Source organism: Lates calcarifer, linkage group LG14 (assembly GCF_001640805.2).
Source record: "Lates calcarifer isolate ASB-BC8 linkage group LG14, TLL_Latcal_v3, whole genome shotgun sequence".
Classification (NCBI taxonomy): Eukaryota; Metazoa; Chordata; class Actinopteri; family Centropomidae; genus Lates; species Lates calcarifer.
In genome coordinates, this window is record NC_066846.1 from 12,742,621 (window position 1) to 12,763,750 (window position 21,130).

Consider the following 21,130-nt stretch of genomic DNA (forward strand, 5'->3'; position numbering starts at 1 on the left):
ATATTATTGTGTGTGTGTGTGTGTGTGTGTGTGTGTGTGTGGTATGTCTTAAATCTTACAGTCTAAACTATCATATGTGGAGTTTTAAGTGTAAACACAATATACAAGTGAACATAGGAAGTTTTCACTTACGCTGCTTTTGATCTCAGTGTATTGTCAGTGGGGCCTCACCTGCAGGTTGGGTGGGTGTCAGATGGTATCGGGTGGAGGAGGGGGGAGGGCGGGGGGTGTATTGTCTATCTGTAGACTCTTGTTTTGAAGGAGCACAGTGAGGAGATAGCAGAGGAGGAGTCCCATGCTGCTGATGCAGACACTCACACACTGATACAAAGAATATGCACGTTAGCAGAGTATTAACAAACGCTGCAGGAATCTCAATCCCCTACCTAACTAAACACAGCTGGGTCGAGCTCGTCTTCACACACACTTTTTTTTCCTCTTTGTTGTGCAGACAGGAAAACGTGACCACGCACCCCCACCTATAAACAAAGAGAGGTGAAGCTGAGGGAAAACCAACTTCAAATCTGCATGTTTTACATCGAATTTGAAAAAGGCTCTCGTTGCTTTTGTCTGTCATCTGTCACATTCTTGGCCGTCTCTGTCGTCAACAGACTTCAGTGTTGTAAAAGACGGTTCAACCCAGACTGAGTTGAGTTTGATCAGCAGACTGGGTTTTATTCTGATCATTGCAGGTTTCAAAATTTATCGCCAACAATTCAGTAAATATCCTCTGATTCTGCATCACAGAGCAATAAACTCCAGACCTGTGAAATGTTTACTGTAAGGTGTGTTGAAACTTAATGAGGCGCGTTGTAGCAGTGACGCCAGCATCATAAACTAGTATTTCCATCAACACTGCTCTCCTATAGCACCATCAAATGTTTATCTTGATGAACCAGCTCCTAATATTCACAGGGCAGCAATAGAAGGGAACACACATTGATTTGAACTGTCTTTTGTTGATTTTTCTGGAGGTGGAAAATCTAAATTTGTGCTACATTTGCTTGGAAGCTTTTTTATAAACTGCACAAACAGTACAGTGATCGAATGCATGCGAACAGTATGCAGCAAACATTAGCTTTGCATGCTTTCTGAGCACACCTTTACAGGGTGTAAGGTTTCCTGAACTTAAACACATCAGAGAAAACACAAATAATAGAACAATAATAAGATCCAGAAGAACTCGCCAGCGTCACTTGAGGGTTAACCTTCATCTGAACCTTTCCCACTCAACACCATATGCTTTGTTTCGTTGTTCTTGCAGTTCTGTCACCCCGTATGTTCTTTCTGCTCCATATGGGACGCTTCTTTCACCATTCTCTATCTCTTAACTCCTCTGCTGCTCCCACCCTTTTTTAGTTGTTATTCTTTAACTGATGCCATGATTTCACCGTGGTGATTCCTCCCCAAAACATACTGTATCATGGTGGGGAAAAAAAAAAATGTTTGAAGCTCAAAATCAAGATCGTATCTTAAGTACACTGATAAGCTTGGTTTCCACGTCAGAGGACCGCTTTTTTTTTTAGCTGCAGTTGTGTGACTCACAGCAGCAGATTGGTGGAAATGTTACAGCTTCACCAACATAAAAGAATTTTTTGAACATGATTTTACTCTTTTCGTCTTCGATTTATCTGAGCATAATCCCCAGGGACCAGCAACTCGTAATTAAATTGATTTCAGAGCCATTACCAAACATTTTTATCTGCATTACCTCAAGAGTCACATCTGTATGTTGCTTTTAAAGGTTTAAACGAGCCATACATGCCAATTACATCTGCTGTTTGTGCTCTGAGACTGTCATCACCTCAGGCTAATTTTTTAAGTGGACACATGAGAGTGTAACTGCCCCAATTACACCATTTAGTTAAAGTTTCTAAGACTGTGGAGTAAAAATCCTTTGTATTATGTTTATGAGAATTTTACCAGCTCATCTTGAGTATTGTTTCCTGGAAATCTTTGGCTCTTTGTTGAAGTAAAAGGTCCTAATTGGCATTTTAGTCTCGCTTCGTAAGGTTCATAATATGATGCATTCACATAAGAAGAAGATGTATTAAAAAAGAACAGTCTCTAACTTATTATAGTTTAATTTCACCTCCGTCTTCCACCCCGATTGACAGCTGAGAAAACAACCACAACTTTATGACATCATCACCGTGGGACAGTGGGGGCCCGCCGACCGCTAATGGGGTTTTTATTGGTGGGGAAAGCACCTGGTTGAACAGGTTGTTTGTTTAATGGCAGCCATCACCACAAACAGATGAGTCAGAGGCACAGAGGAAGGGTGGGAATCAGCGTGAGGGAGCATGCAGGCAGGAAAAACATACAGAGAAAAGAAGAAAAGAAAAGTGCTGCTGTGATACTGTCGATCTTCAGATTGATGGTAGTTTGATCAGAAAAGCAGCAATTTTATCACGTTTTGGGCTGCAACTAATGATCATTTGTGTTGTCTTTTAATGTAGATATGCAGATTGATTTTATAGTGCAAACCTGCCATTTTATTTTCCCAGAGCCCAGAGTGATATCTACAGTTTGCTTGTTTTATCCAATGAACCGTCCAAAATTCACTTTAATGTTATTTATGACAAAGCATTGTAAATTTTTGTCATTTTTGCTTGAAAATGGATTAAATCAGTTAAATTCCATCTATTGATTATCAGTCAGTCTAATGGCATAGCTCTACATGGTACAAAAGGTGTGTAACATTCAGTGCTAAGTGCTCAACTCTTCAAACCAACTAAAAAAGCTTAGTTTCCAGTGTTGTTAGAGGATTTACTTCCCATGAGTTTCCAAACACCAACTCTAAGCAACAAGAGCTACACTTTGATGAGCTGGATAAATTCTCAATCACACTTAAACTAAATTAGACTGTCCTCCAGTAAATATGGACCCCATAGATTGCTGTTGGTTTCCAAGGTTTCAATTGGCTTCCTTTTATCTTTTTCAAACAAACAACAGTTAATGGGTTTTATCACTTATTTGCTGAAGTTTGAATCATGACCTCAGTTATAAAGAAGCACAGAGTATTAGCATATGTTTAGAGTTTATATTGACGCAAAGGAAATGATTCAGACCTTAAATAAAACTAAAGACGTAAGTGCTTATATCATATTTCCTTTCTTCCATCTGTTTCCACTAACACACAGTACTTGATGCTTAATAAAAGACCACGATGGGACTTAAACATGTGAGTCTTCTATGGATTAGTGCCTTGCTCCAAACACCACCCAGGAAAGGAAGAGTAACTCCTGGAAGTGTTTGGATGTTTGGAGCAGCAGTTTATGCAAAGTCTGGAGCGTTTAGACAGAATAAGCCTGGTGGCTGAGATACTCGTCTATTGTCGTCTAGTTTTCCAGGAAAGACTCCAGCCTCCAGGAGTAATTAAAATGTAGGAGCTTGGTGGGTACAAGGAGACAAATGACCATAATAAAACAAAACTTAAATCTGAACTGATGCTCAAATTCAGGTCTTTCTCATGTGGTAAAATCACGCAAACATCAGAAAAACTAAAGACAAAGGTCATCATCAAATGCTTTGATGTCATTTCTTTACTCTCCAAGTATCTAAGAAAACACATGCTCCATCTTAAATACCCGTATAGGACACAATGGCGCTCCCTCTTTTGTGTCAGCCCTGTTTCTGGTATCATCACTCATCCTGAGCAGGACAAACACATCTGAGATAAAGGTGTTTAGGTTCACGGTCTGTTCGCTGGAGAGGTTGGGAGGAAAAAAAAGAAAGTCGGCACAACCTAAACATTCCCATCTAGAGAGGAATTCCCTCTTTTCTCTTGTCTGTGCGTGTGAAGATGGGTGTGAGAGCTGCCGACTTTTTAGTTAGTGTTTTCAGTTGTTTCATCTTTTAACAGCATCAAAAGTACCGTTCACATTTTTGTAGCCGCTCGCTCTGCCTTTTTGTTGAGGCTTTTTGAGGTTCTGCCGATTCATGTGTATGTTTGCATGTGGCTCAAACTGTAATTGGGTTATCAGACTGCCCCGCTGATTAAACTTGCACCCAAAGACCAAACATTTGCCAACCCCTCCCTCCACTTTCCCATCACCGTCCACCAGTGAGCATGCGGTGTGACAGCTAAAATCTTCCCCCTAGCACACCCAGCCCTCAGAACAATACATCCCGATAAACCCTTGGAGTGCCTGAGGGTGTGTGCACGTCCCTGCTGGTGTATGCGTGCGTTCATGAACAACGCACACACTCTGGTTTTCACACACATGGCGGCTAGAATCTGTCTGTCCAAGCACTCTCCTCTATCAGGAAGTGAGGTAGGCTTGATGGGAGCAGTAAGTCCGTAGAGCTTAGCGGCCCAGAATAGGATCCATTGTGCCCTTTGTGCTGGAGGGGATTTGGACCTACAAACTGATCAGTCTGCTGGAAGATGATGAGGATGGAAGGTCTGGAAGAGCCGGGCGGAGACCCGCCGGGCTGGCATGAAAACAGACAGGGATGCCAACTGGCAAGGGTGTTTGTGGTGAGACGGTGTTGGTACTCGGGGAGATGCTGGCATGGGAGATAGACTGATCCCTGATAAAATGTGTTTCCATGTTTATGAAACGCAAAGTACGTTATTTGAATAATGAGTGCCAGCCATGTGAACTCATGCAAACTGAACCTCAGTAAAACTAAAACCATTGCCATACTTGAGCATTAACCATAACCAAATATTAGTGGTAGTTTTATGTACTGCTAAATGACTTGGAATACTGTGAAAAGCTTTGCTAGTAATGACAAACCTGTAGAAAATTATCACCCAATTCTTCAGCTCTATGGAGCTTTTTAGCCTTTTTAGCTCATTGTTTTGGTTTTTCTGCCACTTACTGTGTGATCCAATCACTTAAGAAGCTAGTTTTGAAAGTTCGAAGTTAGTAAAGCATTTAATAAACATGGCCTTAAAGGAATAATTCAACATTGTGGGAAATTTGCTCATACCACTCTTGTATATGGATGGTACACATGTGGCCAGTTAGCCAGCTAACTTAGCTTAACACAAAGGCTGGAAGAAGGGTCAAACAGTTGTCCTTTGCATGTTATCAAAAGTGTTGCATGTGCAAGAAATATTTTACCCTAAATCACAAAGTGAGGCTGCATTAAAGACCCTGGTCTAGCAGTAATTTGTATATCAGTCATCATTACATTACATACAAAGTCTCTTCATACACAGAGGTCACTGAGAGTCAGAGACGTGTGTGGAGTGGTAGATCACCTCCTGGTGGCCATTTTCAGAGCAGCCTCACGATCCAACCAAGTTGAATTAAACCCCTAAACTGCCTGGATGTGATTTAATAGTGCTCTTTCTTGTCTTTATTGGTTGTTCTACTTTTTTTCTGCTGAGTTTTGTTCCCTTTCATCCTTTCTCTTTTATCTCTGCTCTGTGATCTTCTACAGACTGCATTTTGTAATTCCATGCCATGTTAGGGAATAAACAGAGATGGTTTAAACCCTCGGAAACTCACCTCACATCCTCCTTCACACACTCAGACAAACTTTCCTCCAGCTGGAGATTAGATTGTAGAAGCAATTTCTCACATTTATTAGCTTTTTAGTCCCTTATTTATCCATGCATCTATGGTTGGCTATGATTATTTAATCTTTTCACCTTACCCAACACCTTTCACCTTTTGTGTAAACACCAGACATGCCCTGAAAAATAGACACTAGAAAGATGTCAGAGCCTTTTGACGAGATGTATGTATTACTGTGATTACTGCTGGGATGAAGGCAGGGTTAGAGGCTGATAGAAGGAAGTGGGAGGTAGACTTATGGTGGCAAAGAAATAAGAGACAAGCCCGAGGAGGAGAGAGCAAAGAGAGTGGAGGTGCAGTCAAAGTAAAGCTGAAAAGAAAGAGTGACGGGGAATGAGATTGAGGGGAAGGCGAGGCGTGAGAGAAAGTGGCTGCCCGTGGGACCCCTGCATATTATCCCTGGGTGAAACCAGGTGTGAGCGCGAGCTGTGAACCAGACAGCTCCGGCAGGCTGCCTTTACCTGGCACAGCCCTGTCATTACTGTTACCTGCCTGCCCCCGAGGCCATGTGGGCTGGAGGCAGAGCCGCAGCCTCAGCCAGACGAGCAGCGTGGTCAAGGCTAATCCAGGATCATTGTCAGTCAGTTTAAAAGCCAAGTGCAGTAAATGAACAGGAACTTTGTTTCAGTGACATCACTGCAGTCAGAAACATGAAGTTAGGTCTGATTATACTTGCTGTACTGCCTGAGGCGTGGATGTAGAGAAATTACTCTGATTTTGTGTCAAGTTTATTTATGTGCCATGTTTTATGTAGTGGGTCATGGAGGGCAGATTCCCTCATGCTTTACAGCCCTTTAGGTAAATCCTTACACACAAGAGTAACACATAACAACTGACTGATGACTTAGGTTCCTAACAGGTGTGCTGCACCATGCAGTGTAAAACATAATGTTTAGACAGTCACAAGAGGGTAGTGTAGTATAAGTTTGTGAGATTGTCAGATTTTATCTAAATAGCCCGGATGCTATAAACTTCACCTAAAACAAATGCTAAAGATTGTTTAGAACTGGTATTTGACTTTCGTCACGATGTCCCCTGATGTTAGATTTGTTATTTCAGAGTTGGCTCGTATCCGTCTGCAGGCAGGGCAGTTATATATGAATGGGACCAGGTGTGAGGGAGAAAATTACCTTCTTTTTTTGTATTTTTTGTGTTTGTGTTCATGCATGTGCATGTGAATAGAACTAATAGATGGGTGTGTAAACCTTAACATTGTGTGTAATGAGGGGTGTTCATGTGCATATACTGTATTTGTCTGACATAGACTGTAATATATAGTCCTTCATACTCTACTTTGTGATCTAAGTGTGTTGCTAAATTTGGTTATGTGCATCCTCAGTAATATGTAGGCCCACACGTGCATGCATGCAGGCATTAACAAGCATCTCAGCTCTATAAATACATCTGTTAAATGTCTCATAAATGTTAAATGTACATCTGCAACACAGGTTTACACTCCCTGTTAACTTTGCTGGTTGACATTTATGAGCACATTTTTTTTAGCAGGTTGGTAATGAAAAGAATTTGTTTATATTCAAATTTATTTGTGCATTTTCCCCCAAAGCATGTTTATGAAGCAATAAGACCTTGTAGTTATAAAAGGAGAAGATTGGAGGTTATTTTATGTTGTCTGCTGATATCAAGGCCTGGAATCAAAGAAAAAGACACAAAAAAAATATACAAGAACAAGCTGTCAGAGTCAGTTTTTAGCTCTGAAAACAAATCCTCTGACTTTCCTTTGACCTGAACACAGACATCTGTCCTTTTCTCCGCCCTCTCCTCCCTCCATCCGTCTCCTCTCTCTCCTTACCCTGTTATACTGCCTAAAATATGAGCTAATGGTAGGTTGTCATTAGCTGAAGCTTCAGTGTGTATGTGCGTTCATCCAGCTCTAAATCACCACAAACCACCTGTTAATGTTGGCTCTTTGTGTTTCTACTGCCATCATGTGGTGGAAACTGGGTACTGCAGCCACTTGTTGAAGTTGCTGTCCAGAGATCATAACAACAGTTGCTGGCAAAAAATATTAGTTCAGGTGCATTTATTTTTTTCTAGAGCTTTCAGTGTTATCGCAGCAGGGTGAGTTTGTTTCAATTCCAAGTTTTCGGAGCAATCAAAGATCTGCACGTCCTCACACTCAGAAAAATGAAATGAACATCAACATTTCCAGTGAAACTTGGGAAACCTTTACCATATCATCTATAGATATTATAACAATAGGTCTGTATATCTATGCTAATAAATTGATGGCGTTTGTTCGTCTGTCTTCTCTCTCCTCTCAGGGTCGTCCTGGGCTTCTCGGAGAAGTCGGCCCAAGTGGACCAGAGGGGCCACGTGGCAGGCCTGGGGCCTTCAGGACCTAAAGGAGAGAAGGGCCACATTGGAGTGAAAGGACCATCTGGCCCCAAAGGAGACAAAGTGGGTGCTATAGATCTTAACATGGTTCATATATTATTTTAACAAGATATTGGACAGTTAAACAAAAACTTGTTTCTTACATGGATTCTTACCAAATACATTCATTATTCAACTATAGATATTGCTGTAATTGTTTTTCATGACAAGATAAATATACAATCCTTCATCCAAACAGTATCAAACTTATATGCAAAAGCCAAGCAGTAGCATGATTTCGCCACCAGGTGCTGCTGTTTAACCTTATTACAAATGAATATAATTGATTATTCTCTTATTCAGGGGCCTATGGGAGTGCCGGGGTTCCAGGGAACCTGATGGAGTACCTGTAAGTAAACCACATGCACAGATACACAAAATATACGTTCGTACGAATACAGAAAGGCATCTGATCTTACCGCTCAGTATTTGTTGCCTGTTCTCTTGCTTCGGTTTGTAGTCTTTTAAAAGTTTGTTTTCACCTGAGTTTTATATTTGATATTTTTCTGCAGGGTCACCCTGGTCAGGAGGGTGGCAGAGGACCACCAGGACTGGACGGCTGTAACGGGACCAGAGGAGACCCTGGACCACCTGGCTATGGGACAGGAGCACCTGGATTCCCTGGATCCCCTGTTAGGATAAACTTTTATTGTTATTTTATTAGTCCGTATATTTTTGTTTGTTTGAATCCAAATTATTCAGAGAATCTATGGTTTATTGTTGTTGCTTGTGAGCAATAGAGGATACTTGATGGTGTCCTTTCCTTCAACAGGGGCCAACTGGGCCAAAGGGTCAAAAAGGAGAGCCCCGATACATTTCAGATAATGGCATCACGGTAAGGTTCACACGTATATTCACTCATGCTCATCATGCTCATCTTATATTTTGGTCTCCAAGCTTGTACTGTACTGCAAGTAGAAACAGTATTCTGTTAATCTGAAGCGGCCGGTTTTTGATTATCCTCCTGTTCTTTAACTACACATATACTGTACTGCTCTGTAGTAATGCGTTATGTTTTATAAGCTCTTCACATGTCTTGTAAGTGAAATTCACAACTGTCAGAGAAATATGATGGAATAGAAGTAAAGTAACAGAAAATGGAAACACTCAAGTAAGCTACAAGTACCTCAGTGTATTTACGTGCAGTACTCACTTCTTTGTCAATGGTATTTGAGGATTTCAAGACCCTATTACATACATATTTAGATGAGCCCAGAAAAGTATTAAGAATAGATAAAATTTTGATACATCTCATTATTTTTCTTTGATATATTTTATATGATTTTTTAAAAAGCTGTCTAACTTTTTGTGCAGCTGCAATCAGACTGATATTGTTCATGCACACATCTGCTCTGGGTCAGGCTGTACTATGGTATCTGGCCAGTAGGTGGTGCTACAGTAATAGAACAGGAAAATTGGATGACCGTGGCTATGAATGACTGCCAATGCAAGTTACTCTCTCTGAGAGCTTACTGATCAATCTGTTTTTATTTTCTTTCCTCATTTAGAGTTATCCAGGTGTACCAGGACCGGATGGTCAACCTGTAAGATTTTTATTTTCTTCTTCTTTGAATTCTCTGTAATACAAAAGAACACAACTGTGCACTGTAAAATGTTGATACAATATGAAATAATTGTTTTACTTTCACTGACTAAAGTTCAGAGGGAAAGTTAGGTCGGAAAACTGAAAAATATGACAAGGATTTTGACTCTACCAAATGTTAGTAACACACTAGCCCATACATAAACATTTGTTCTGACCTGGTTTTTTTATTTCTGCAGGGTATCAGAGGACCTGATGGTCCATCTGGTTTGCCTGGTCCAGCAGGGCCTGAAGGATTCCCCGTATGTAAACTAACTACGTATATTATGTTTTATTGTCTTTTTGACTGTGAATATTGTTGCTGACTTTATCTGTGAGACTCAGATTCTGTTGTTTGTCTTTAGGGCCCACCCGGTCCTCCCGGTCCACCAGGGCTGATGGTGAGTAAAATGATAGATGTGATGATGATTGTGGTTGTGTATTTTAGAGTTATTGTTCTTGTCCATAAGTGTGTTGTGTTGTTTTTAGGGGAGCCGTAGTGACGGATATCAAGGAGAGAAAGGAGACAAGGTATGAACTGTTAGCTTAAAAAGCTCATGTAGACTCATTTGTTGAGAGAATTTCACACACACACACCACGTATACATATAAGGCCTGTTGATGCTGGTAGTGAGTTTATCTTTGTTAAAAAATAGTAGGAAAGTAGCATCTACAAGTCTTTTTTTCCTGTTCTTTTTCCTGTAAAGCAAACTTTGAACTTATCCCTTATTTAGTTTTTTCAGCATTTATTTTTCAATTTCTGACTTCATAAATAGGATATTCATTGTGAAACCAACCAAAGCCATTTCGACAGGCTGTAATATGGTTTTGAATGGATTCAGATACTAGAGAAAGCGTAAGAAACCCACAATGCTAAACTTCAAAAATAAACCTTAAGGAAGAGTCTAATATTTGGGGTCTGCAGTCAGGATCCATCAGCCTAGCTTAACACACAAACAGGACAGAATTTTAGTTTCTTGTTTAGCCAGTTATTAAGCTAGCTACTTGAGAGATTCTGCATTTAATTCTTTATATTTTTGGAGTGAAAAGTTGTGGATTTTTTATGCTTTTCCTCACTTCACTTCCACAAACATATAGCTACAGATTAGTTCATCAAACAGCAGGCTTAGAGTGCTCTAGCTGAGTCCTGGGTATGTGTGTATGCATGACTGTTTGAATGTGTTTTGTGTATAAAAATGCATTGGTTGGAGATACAGTAAATCTGTGCATGTTGAAATCTTGGTGGTGGCTTGACAACCTGCACTTTCTCCGTCCAACACACATTAATTTACCTGACATCCCTCCCACCCCATCCTTAACCCCACCCATCCCTGCATCCCTCCATCCTCCTCCTTTCTCCATCACCATATTGACACAACTACTGAACTGTTTGTTACATCTCATTCCTGTTTGATAAAAAGATCACATGAACCTCTGCTTGATTCAGTCTGGTTTGTTCTTTCAAATGATCTGTGCTGCCACTGAGACAAGTCACAAACTGCACTGATTCTGATTCGAACTGCTTCACATTCAAATCCAAATTCAGACTCTTAAAGAATGATTTCCAGTTCAGACAAATATGAACTTGTAGTTTCAAAGTTTTCTTCAGATATAGTTTGTGAGTTGTCCAGTGGCACACCACACTTATTTCCCTTAATGTTGGATGACAGTTCAGAGATTTTACATGATAAAGTTTAATTCCCAAATCAAAAAACACTCAAATTGTAATATAAAATCAATGATTAAATCAAGAAAATAGATCTTAAAATGTCAAATTTCTGAGCTGTCACTCCGGAGGACGATCTGTGGACTGTAACTGGTTGCTGGAATCACTTGCTCCTACTTCCTCTGTTGCACTATTTTCCTTTTTTAATCACATTTGGGCATCATTTGGTGGTGAACTCTGGGATTTATTTGCCTGCTCCTTGACTCCCTCACCTCCTCATCCACTCACCCAACCAACCAACCAACCAACCAACCCACTCATCTCATCTCATTTGAACAAACACCACATGAGTACTAACAGCCATCCTCCTCACACACTGCATGCACTTTGGGACTCAACCAAACCTTGGAACACTGAACTCAGACAGATCCAGAGGTTGAACTGAGCGTGGAAACAGTTAGATTTACTGTTAGCCTGTCGAAAATGTAAAACTGTGCAGCATTAATTTTACTCTTTTAGCCCCAGGAAAATTAAGGGCTTGAAAGTTCTTAAAACAAATCAACAAGAGACTCAAGATAAAGTTTTCCTCACCTCTTTCTTCTTCTTCTTCTCTCTCTCTTCCTCCTCTCCTTACACTGTTAATCTACCGTTATGTTTTCAATCTTTGCATTCTTTGTTCTTTTCTCTTTTTATTTATTTGTTTTTTAATTGTATCTCCATGTTAATTGTCTTATTTTGAGTGTGAAAGTTAAATTTTTGGCCTTAGAGGCAGCTGTTTGCCAAAAACTTCACTCAAAGTCCACTACCAAGACTTTTCCAGAGCTTTCAACAGCCATGTAGTGGTCTTTGATGTTCACCAATCGTATGAATGTAATTTTCAATTGTCCTCACACTTTTGGCCATGTAGCTTATCTCTTTCTATCTACTTATCTGCTCTTTACTCAGTTTTTCTTTTCCCTTTCATATATGTTTTCTTCTTCTTTTGTCATTTCCTCTCTCTCATTTTTTCTCCTCTTTGCCTTCTCACTTTTCCTTCCTCTCCCCATCTCTCCTCCTCCTCCTCTCCCCCTTCTCCTGGCCCCCTCCTGATTGGCTAACGGTGTGTTGTGTGTATTCCGGACTTCAGGGTGACGTGGGTCTTCCCGGACCCAGTGGTACTCCCGGCGACGGGTCGCTAAGAAGCGAACAAACTCTCACTATCTACAAAGGAGATAAGGTAACATGGCAAGAAAGGGTAGGAGCTGAGGTTGTAGCGCTTCCTACGTACAACACACAGACACACACATGGATGTGGTGGGGTTTAATTATAAAAGTGGTAAAAAGGCAACACAGCAGGAAGCAAGTTGTCATAAACTAAAGGTTAAAAGAGGAAGAGGAGCAGTGATTGCTGCAAACTTTACAGCCATGGAAGGGAGGACATGTTGGTGTAGGAGAGTGAGGAGCCGAAGGAGGTGGAGGAACTTAAGGAGAGGTGGAGGAGAGGTTGGTCCTGACTCTCAGATGGAGCAGCCCAGCATCTTTTATTCCTGGCACATTCTACATGCAGAGCTGCACAGGAAACAGCTCCTCTATTTGAGCTGTAAGTCAACCGATCAGATGATTTGTTCCTCCGGAGATTCTTGAACTCTGCTGAAAGTGTTGAACTTAATTCCAACGACAAAGCCTCTCTTCATCACCTCAAGAACTCCTCGCTCCCCTCCTCACTCTGCAGACTATAGCCTCCTCTGCAGGGTCTGTCCTCCAGCCAACAGTCCCCTCCCGTCGTCCCCAAATCCCCCCAAAACTCTGTCGTTGTCCCCAACACCTTTCCCCTCCGCCTTGTTCTGCCTTCGCCAACTGGCCGCTGCCGTTGCCGTTTAAACAGCTCTCTCTTCCTTGGTTACGGCATCCAGGGCGACGTGGGCTTGCCCGGTGACCCCGGCCAGCCAATGATCAATGGCGTTGTGGAGTTTGTGGGTTTTCCCAAAGGAGACAAAGGAATGCAGGTTTGTTGGAAAACACAGCTCTTCTCATGGTCGAGATTTTAAATGCCGAGCAGGGCGGCCAACAACGTGTCAAAGACGGACAAGATTTTAGAGTGTCCAACATCAGCTAAACTTGTTTGCCAGAGCCTGCCAGTGGTTTCACGAGACTCATATTGGTGGAAATCACATCTACTTGGTTTTACAATTGACAATTTTTTTAAGTGGTTGAGAATGTACTGCATCAATAAGGGGGAGTAACTGGCCTAAATTGTCCAACATAAATGTTAGGTTGATGAAATGTTGACTACGGGCTGCAAACACTCAAGATTCTAGTCAGCCAGGTTCTGGTTATCCAAGAAGGGTTGAATCCAGGGCAGCTGGACTTGGCTGTACTTGAAGATGTTTCACTTGTCATCCAAGAAGCGTCTTCAGTTCTGGACTTGAAATCTCCTGGATGAGAGGTGAAATGTCTTCAAGTACCTTGAGACAAGTCCAGTTGCCGTCAATTCAAGCCCTCTCGGATGGTACAGATAAAAGCGTTAAGCAAATATCAAGCTCAAGATCAGGTTCACTTCAGAGAGAAATGGATGGTTCTCTCAGATTGTTATAGTGAAATTATACATACAAAGGTAAGTTTTGATATAAAGACTGCAAGAACACTATAAAACAAAACAAAAAAAATCCAGATACATGTGTTTGATTTTTGTTCCCCTTTGTTCTCTCTCTGTCTCGGTCATAGGGAGAACCTGGCCCAAAGGGAGTCAGAGGATTCCCCGGCAATCCCGGACCACCTGTAAGTGTTTCTGTTTTTTCTCCAGAAATATTAACCTCCAGTGTTATTTCTGAACAAGCAATTAGAAGTGTTGGTGATACAAACCAGCAAACTTTGTTAAAACAGCAGAGAGATCAATCAGAGAAATTCTGGCTTAAAAAACACTCAACTTTTACTAATTATTTTTTCTCTTAATTCCAGGGACCTTTCGGCTATCGTGGTGAATATGGAGAAAAGGGCATTCCTGGATACCCCGGAGCAAGAGTAAGATCCAACAGCTGACTGTATTATCCTGGAGATTCCTTATAACTACTGTTGTTCCTCTTACATTGTAAAATTATCTGACTGTGGAATTGTCTTCCTCTGTAGTTAAACATGTCTCTGATCTCTTCCACCAAACAGGGTCCTCCAGGTTTTAACGGCCCCCCTGGCAATCCAGGACAACAGGTAGACTTTGTAGTACTGTCACTACAATAAATACAAGAGCAAGTACTAACAATTATTTTACTGTAAAATATTGTAAAGGTCCTACATTTAATATTTTACTAATGCAGAAATCATTGAAAAATAACAAAAGAATATACTCAAAGTCAACATTGTCTCCATTCAGAACATATACATTATCAATACCTGTAACCTGTATAGTATTCAATTATAAGTATATATTTGATTTTTACACAGTAATACCAGTTGTAATAATTTATATTATCTGAATTTATCACATATTTCAAATGTAACCTGCAATAATGGTAGTAACTGTAGCTGCCTGATAAAAGTAATGGAGTAAAAACTTTAATATTACCCTCAGAAATGTAATGAAATAGAAGTATAACTTTGCACATGCATGGTAATACTCCAGAGGTTCCTTGCAGTGTAGTTGCGTACGTTGAACAACTCCAGTCATCTGCACAATAAATTCAAATTAATTTTGTTGTTTTTTCCTGACACAGGGATTCAGAGGTAATCCAGGTTTCCCCGGGCAACCAGGATACATAGGACCCAAGGTAAAAGGAGCGTGTGTGCCTATGTTTTCATGTACTCATGTTATTGTAGAGCAGTGTTAGGCAAGTAACAGCCAAATCTGGCCCTTGAGCAAAACTATTTGCCTCCCTGACATAAGTCTTCACTTTCTTGTTTTGAAAGAAATAAAGAAAGAAATGGTATTAATTATGTCCTCCTTTGGATAAGGCTCTGAAACAACCAGTTTTATTCATCAAATTTAGCAAAAAATTTAACCATATAGAAAAAATACATACCAGCGGCTTCTCTCTGACAAATGTATGCTTAAGTTTGTTTTCTGAGGTGTTCCTGGAGCTGTTTCACCATCAGGCTCTCAAATTTCTTTGTTTGTAGCACTGTGACAACTACACAAAAATCAGGGTTTGTTTCAGTACGGCATAATAACTGTTTTGAATATACTTAATTTTGTCACTTCTCCAGTGTGTACATCCTCAGATACGCACTCAAAACCTGCTTAGAATGAGCTTGTAGCATGTGTTTGCAGCAGTTTATGTGGTTTCTTGCAATAACACTCTGTCACCACCAGATGGTGCCAGTGTTTTTTAAATTATGGGAAGCTGACACTATACTGTTGGGATGTTTATGGTTCGTCTTTCTTATGTATAACATGTTGATTAGTGACAAGTCAGACTTAAATAATTTCAAAACCTTTCCGTTATTATTTCCCTCATGTGATATTTTGTCCTGAACTGGATGTGTGTCTGTTTAGGGAGACCAGGGAGAACCTGGACTACCAGGACCTCCTGCTTACACCAGTGGCAACGGCCCCACTGTTCAAGGTAACACACAGATTTATTTGTGACCTAATAACCTTTTAGTTTTGTTAACCTTTTGAATTTTTGTTAAGCTTCTTTTCTTTGATTGGCTGCAGGAGTAACAGGTGATCCAGGTCAGAGTGGCCTGCCTGGTGCTCCAGGAGACCAGGGACCTCCAGGGTTCCCAGGAACACCAGGCCCACCAGGATCAGTGTTGGGCAAGTGTCATCAGTTACACACATTACACAATAACCGCTGAAAAACAGTATTAATTCATATGAATTTAATATATCTGTCAATCATCTCCCCTGACTAGATCCCATCTTTGGAGGTCGCCCAGGCACCCCAGGTTTTCCCGGCACCCCAGGCCCAAAGGGAGAGAAGGGTAACCCGGGAGCGCCAAGCTACGGCATCGAAGGAATCCCAGGATCCCCTGGACTCCCCGGACCCATTGGCCCCCCTGGACCTCCAGGCCCTTCTAGTATGTTCCTGCAGAATCACCTAACAAAAGCTCTCTGGTCCTTCACAGGCGTTCGTGATGAGGATTGACGTGGCTTCTCTGAGGGATGAGAACTGGGTGTTTTGAATATTAACTGTTGTTTGAGCTGTCTTCTGTATTTTTGGTTTTTGGTGATAAACCTTTAGCTGCCTTCCTTATATGAAGGAACTAAAAGTAAAGTTCATTATTATTTTTATAGGTAAAATAATGCAACAATAAGCCACTTGCAGATGGTGGTACAGCATCGGTCTGGCGCTGAGCTACGGTTGGCATAAAATAATTTGCAGTAGGAAAATGGATTTTGTAATTTTTCAGACCAGGTCATCGGTAAGAGTCAAGTAAGTCAAGATAGAAACTTTAAAATCTAATGGCTGACTGACTTTACTGTCCTCCAAGGCTTGGCCGTTGATCCCTGCGTCATCTACCCTGTCAGTCCCAAAGGTCAGTCGAATACAGGTATCCTAGGCAGCCATATTGCTATGATCGCCATGACAATATTCAGCCTGCCAAAGCGACATTCAGAACAACAAACTCAACTTTCAGCCGGCAGTATCTAACTGCCAAAGTGCTTTTTTTTCTTCCACGCTGTACTCTGTGCAGGGTGCGGTGGTAAGTATAGCTGAGGAGAGCGCAGGCTCTTAACAAGCTTCAGACTTGGATGGGAGGGTCTCTCTACTCCAAGCTTCTTCTCTCATCTTTGGCCACAAAGTGTCGCCTGCTGTGAACAGAATTCACTGATTTTACATGGACGTTAATGCTTGGCAGCAGTGTTTGCAACAGGGATGTTTTTTGTTTTGTTTTGTTTTTTTCATTATTAATTTTTTTGGCACAAACACATGAAACGAAGGAAGAGAAAGAATTGGGGTACAAACTGAAAGAAAGTGATGACAACAATGAGAATTGTCATACACGTTCTTTCAGTTTGTAGGGAACAAATTAAAGATGTTTAATATCTGTGACACTATTTAAAGTGTTTTGCTGCATGAACCCTCTAGCAGCCGCAATTATCAGGCTGAAACAAACTAACTTCCTACATGTATGGATGAATTTGGTGATGAGAATCTGAGCTCAGAGGTTTACTTACTAATGATTCGTCATCCTCAGACCAAAATAAGGATTATTGTCTCTCTCCTGTTAATGATTACTTGTTATCAAGTTATCAAGTGACCCCTGTTCACACCTGGCATCAACATGCCTCTTCAGGATCGGACTAGGTCTTTTCTTTGGCACATTTTGGGCATATCTTCATGGGCTCTCTGAAGTTTTCAGACATAACTGACGAAGCCCCTTGCACAGACGGCGTCAGTTGAGTAGGCGGTCCTTCAATGTGGCTTTGAACACACTGCAAGAGATTGTGACCATATGGCATCCCAGACAACCTCCGGATATGGTCTGAGGCCCTGTTCAGACCTGGTGCTGACATGCATCTCATCCAATCACAGGTGGACAGCTCCGAATACAGGTGCCAATACACCCGAGAGGCATTGATGACGCATTCGAGATCTGATAACTGCCAGACCACATTTGGAGGTGGTCTGGCATGGCCACAATCTTTTAGGAATGTAAACACAAATGCGTCCCGGGCCACACTACAGGACCACCTACTCACCTGACGTCCATGACAGTTTCATGATGAACCCAAAGTACTTTTACTCTTTGCAGTGTTTCCCATGCATTGGTTTATTTGTGGCGGCCTGCCACTGTATCAACACTGACCACCACATATCCCTTGTATTTTTAAGATTTTAAGATTTTATTTTACTGTAGAGGTATATGGATCACCTGAGACGCATTTAATGCTGGGTGTGAACAGGGCCACAGATACAGTAGCAACAAAAGCTTAGTAAGTGGACCTTTGTCCTTAAATTCTCTCCACCAAAAAGGTTTCAGATGAACCTCTATGCCGATGACACGTGTGCTTCCTCAAAGGATTAAAACAGTGAGATGAATGTGTTTGGTGAGCATTTTATTTCCTTTGTTTGTGTAGGTGCCAAACTGCAACACGCTATGCATGCTGCTTTGTGGCAAGTAGCTCTTAGCCACTACAGTCGATGTAAAATCACTGAATTCATGCTAAATACAAAGCTGTTTTATATTTGACTATGATATAAACAATTCAATGCTTTATTTTAAAAATGAGCGTCTGTCATCTTGCAGCTGAAATCTTCTATCAAATCTGATGAACCGAACAGAGCAAACTAACCCTGATTTCACACTGTGACACCAAGCTGTGGCTGCACTGTGCTGATTCGAATGATTCCTGTTTTTTATTATATAAACATTTGAGAGAAAAAATGAAGTAAATAAATGAAAAAATAAGTTCTTCTAAGGCAGGAACATTACAGGTATCCATCTAGTTTGCATCTGACATCGGTCAGTGCAGTTTAGCTTAAGATCAAACAGTGTGAAATCTAAAAACTACAAAATTTCTATATTGTTTGAGGTAAGTTTGTGACTGATTTTTCATTTCAACCTCTAACTTTATTTGTGTGTGTGTGTGTGTGTGTACACTCACAGGTTCTCCCACTGATCAAACCACCAGCTACCCCGGAGAGCCGGGGCAGCCCGGTCCCAGAGGAGCACCGGGTAACACAGGATACAAAGGCATCAGAGGTACCCAAACACACACACTCTGACTGAATATAAATTAAATATCAAAGTTCTCTGATAAAATCCATATCTGCAAGAAATCGTTTAACATCTAATATATATGAAAACTTCTATTCCTTAAGTTGGCCCCTTTTCCTGACAGTGTATTCTCACAGACATTCCCACATTTTTTCATTTACATTTTGTACATTGTTTCAGTTTATTATTACCTCACCTGTCCTGCAAAACCCTCTTTAGAGTGCAATTTCTTGTCAAAAAAGCCACGACATCTTACAATTAGGGTCTGATTTTTTTTCAGGGGTTAGTGTTTAGTCATGTTTTTTCTGTCACTCCTTGAATGTCTTCTTTTATAATTACCATCTACCTCTTCGTTCTGATTTTTAAATTAACTTTATTGAATTTTACAAAGTGCACAGTAAAAAAAACAGAGGAACAGTCATCAATCGTAATATATATTAAGGCAGTATAAACAAAAGTGTCAGCTATAATTTGTTTGCAGACGACATCACTCAATATATTCTCTCTCTCTTTTTTTTTGGGGTCCAGTTTATTGCTTCACCCATCCATGTTGCTTTCCTTTTAAAGTCTGATGCAGTGTTTCCACAGAAGACAGTCTTTCCTCATCCCTCCTTTCACCACTTCTTCCCTTGTTAACGCTTTGTTTTCATCTTCCTCTTGTCCTTCTTTCTTCTCTCTTGTCCTGTTTCCTCTGTCCTCCAGGTGATCCTGGTGACTGTGCCTGCCTGGGAGGAGGCACCCCAGGGTTGCCTGGGCTACCCGGATCCCCCGGAGCCACCGGCAGCTCCGGCTTCCCTGGACGAAAGGGTGAACAAGGTGATCCCGGTTCACCTGGCTTTAATGGAATTCAGGGACCTCCTGTAAGTAAATGTTGAGTCTGTGTTATAGTAAAGACTGAAAGTGTATGTATGTATGTATATATGTGTTTGTCACAAACAAAAATCTGTCCCCCACTAGGGTCGTCCTGGTGAAACAGGTTTTTATGGTCGCAAGGGAGAGAAGGGGGCATCTTATTACCCCAACCTGGGTTTGGGGGTGAAAGGTGAGCTCGGAGCTCCCGGGCCCAGAGGACCTACAGGTGAAACTGGAAAACCTGGCAGAGATGGACTGCCTGGCTTCCCTGGAACCCCTGGTCCCCCAGTAAGTACTGACATACACAATATCGATATCAATCTAAAAGTTTTCATCTGAAGTTTGAGTAAGTTCGTAGAGGAACGTATCTTAATAAGGGTTTTGAATAATACACTTATTCCTCCCCTTCCCTCCTCCCCTCCGCAGGGTGACGCTGGCTTCGGCACAGTTGGAGAGAAAGGTTTCCCAGGGTATCCAGGGGGTAAGGGTCGTCCCGGCGGCCCTGGCGAGCCCGGCATCGGGTATGTTGGAACCCCTGGCTTTCGCGGACTGCCCGGAGAGCCTGGTATACCTGGGTTGCCAGGGCAACCAGGTTTACCCGGACCGAGAGGTAAGTGATGACGGAGAGGTACAACAGAAGCAGAAGAAAGAAAGAGAGAGAGGAAGTGTTGGGTGTGTTCGATGTGGTGAGTGTCCGTGTCAGTGAGTGTGAGAGTAGCACGGAAAGTGTGTGTGTGTGTGTGTGTTATGTGTGCGTGTGTGTGTTATGTGTGCGTGTGTGTGCATGGATGTCATGCCATACTCTCCCCACAGGGTGAAAGTCTGGCCATACATCCATGTCATCCCATCACTGCCCATCCTCTGTGTACTGTAGTTACCATAGTAACCTCATCCTAACACCCTAAACCATTAGAAGAAGTTTCTAGTGGACAAACAGCTCCTGGTTCATCTGCCCTTGCTGAAGCAACCAAGCTCTCCAGGACCAGAAGGGACAGCCCGGCTCTTGTTAGATTTTTCTCTACCAAAGCAGCTTCCTGCCCTTCATGCCTCGGCTGCAACAGCTGCATACTGTTAACTACACAATTAATGGTCTCCATTAATGTGCTTATACACTTCTTCTGCAGCCAATAATCTATAATCCATAAACTGCTTCATTAGTTGACTGGTCGACGCACAATAAGAGATTTTAATGCTGATTGCTCAACAGCTACTGTGCTTCTTTAGTCTCAGAGGAGGTGGAAAATTATGATTCACAAAGCAGTGAATTCTTCTAAAAAGCTGTATTGGTTTTGTCTTTTAAAAGAAAATTACGGTGATTTTTTAGATTACCCCACGTCTTCACATTTGTCATAGTTTGATTAAGAGGTTGTTTTTTTTTTTTACATTTTGTTCTTGTTTATCCTAGAGAATATAGAGTGTACATAGAGTGTTGTTTTACAACATTTTGGCTTGTTAAAGGAGCTA

The 21,130-nt window shown here is 41.4% G+C and overlaps 1 protein-coding gene across 1 annotated transcript in view; it reads left to right on the top strand.

Moving 5' to 3' along the window:
- col4a6 (collagen, type IV, alpha 6) overlaps positions 1-21,130 on the top strand; it is a 113,710-nt gene that overhangs the window by 76,742 nt on the left and 15,838 nt on the right. The window contains 23 exon segments of the mRNA XM_051075577.1: positions 7,817-7,873; positions 7,875-7,952; positions 8,232-8,264; positions 8,266-8,277; positions 8,441-8,560; positions 8,701-8,763; positions 9,437-9,472; positions 9,711-9,773; positions 9,876-9,911; positions 10,000-10,041; positions 13,069-13,161; positions 13,880-13,933; positions 14,114-14,176; positions 14,315-14,359; positions 14,863-14,916; positions 15,642-15,711; positions 15,804-15,905; positions 16,004-16,168; positions 16,583-16,627; positions 18,704-18,799; positions 19,517-19,674; positions 19,772-19,954; positions 20,093-20,276. Of these exon segments, the coding sequence (XP_050931534.1) occupies positions 7,817-7,873; positions 7,875-7,952; positions 8,232-8,264; positions 8,266-8,277; positions 8,441-8,560; positions 8,701-8,763; positions 9,437-9,472; positions 9,711-9,773; positions 9,876-9,911; positions 10,000-10,041; positions 13,069-13,161; positions 13,880-13,933; positions 14,114-14,176; positions 14,315-14,359; positions 14,863-14,916; positions 15,642-15,711; positions 15,804-15,905; positions 16,004-16,168; positions 16,583-16,627; positions 18,704-18,799; positions 19,517-19,674; positions 19,772-19,954; positions 20,093-20,276 (1,852 nt within the window).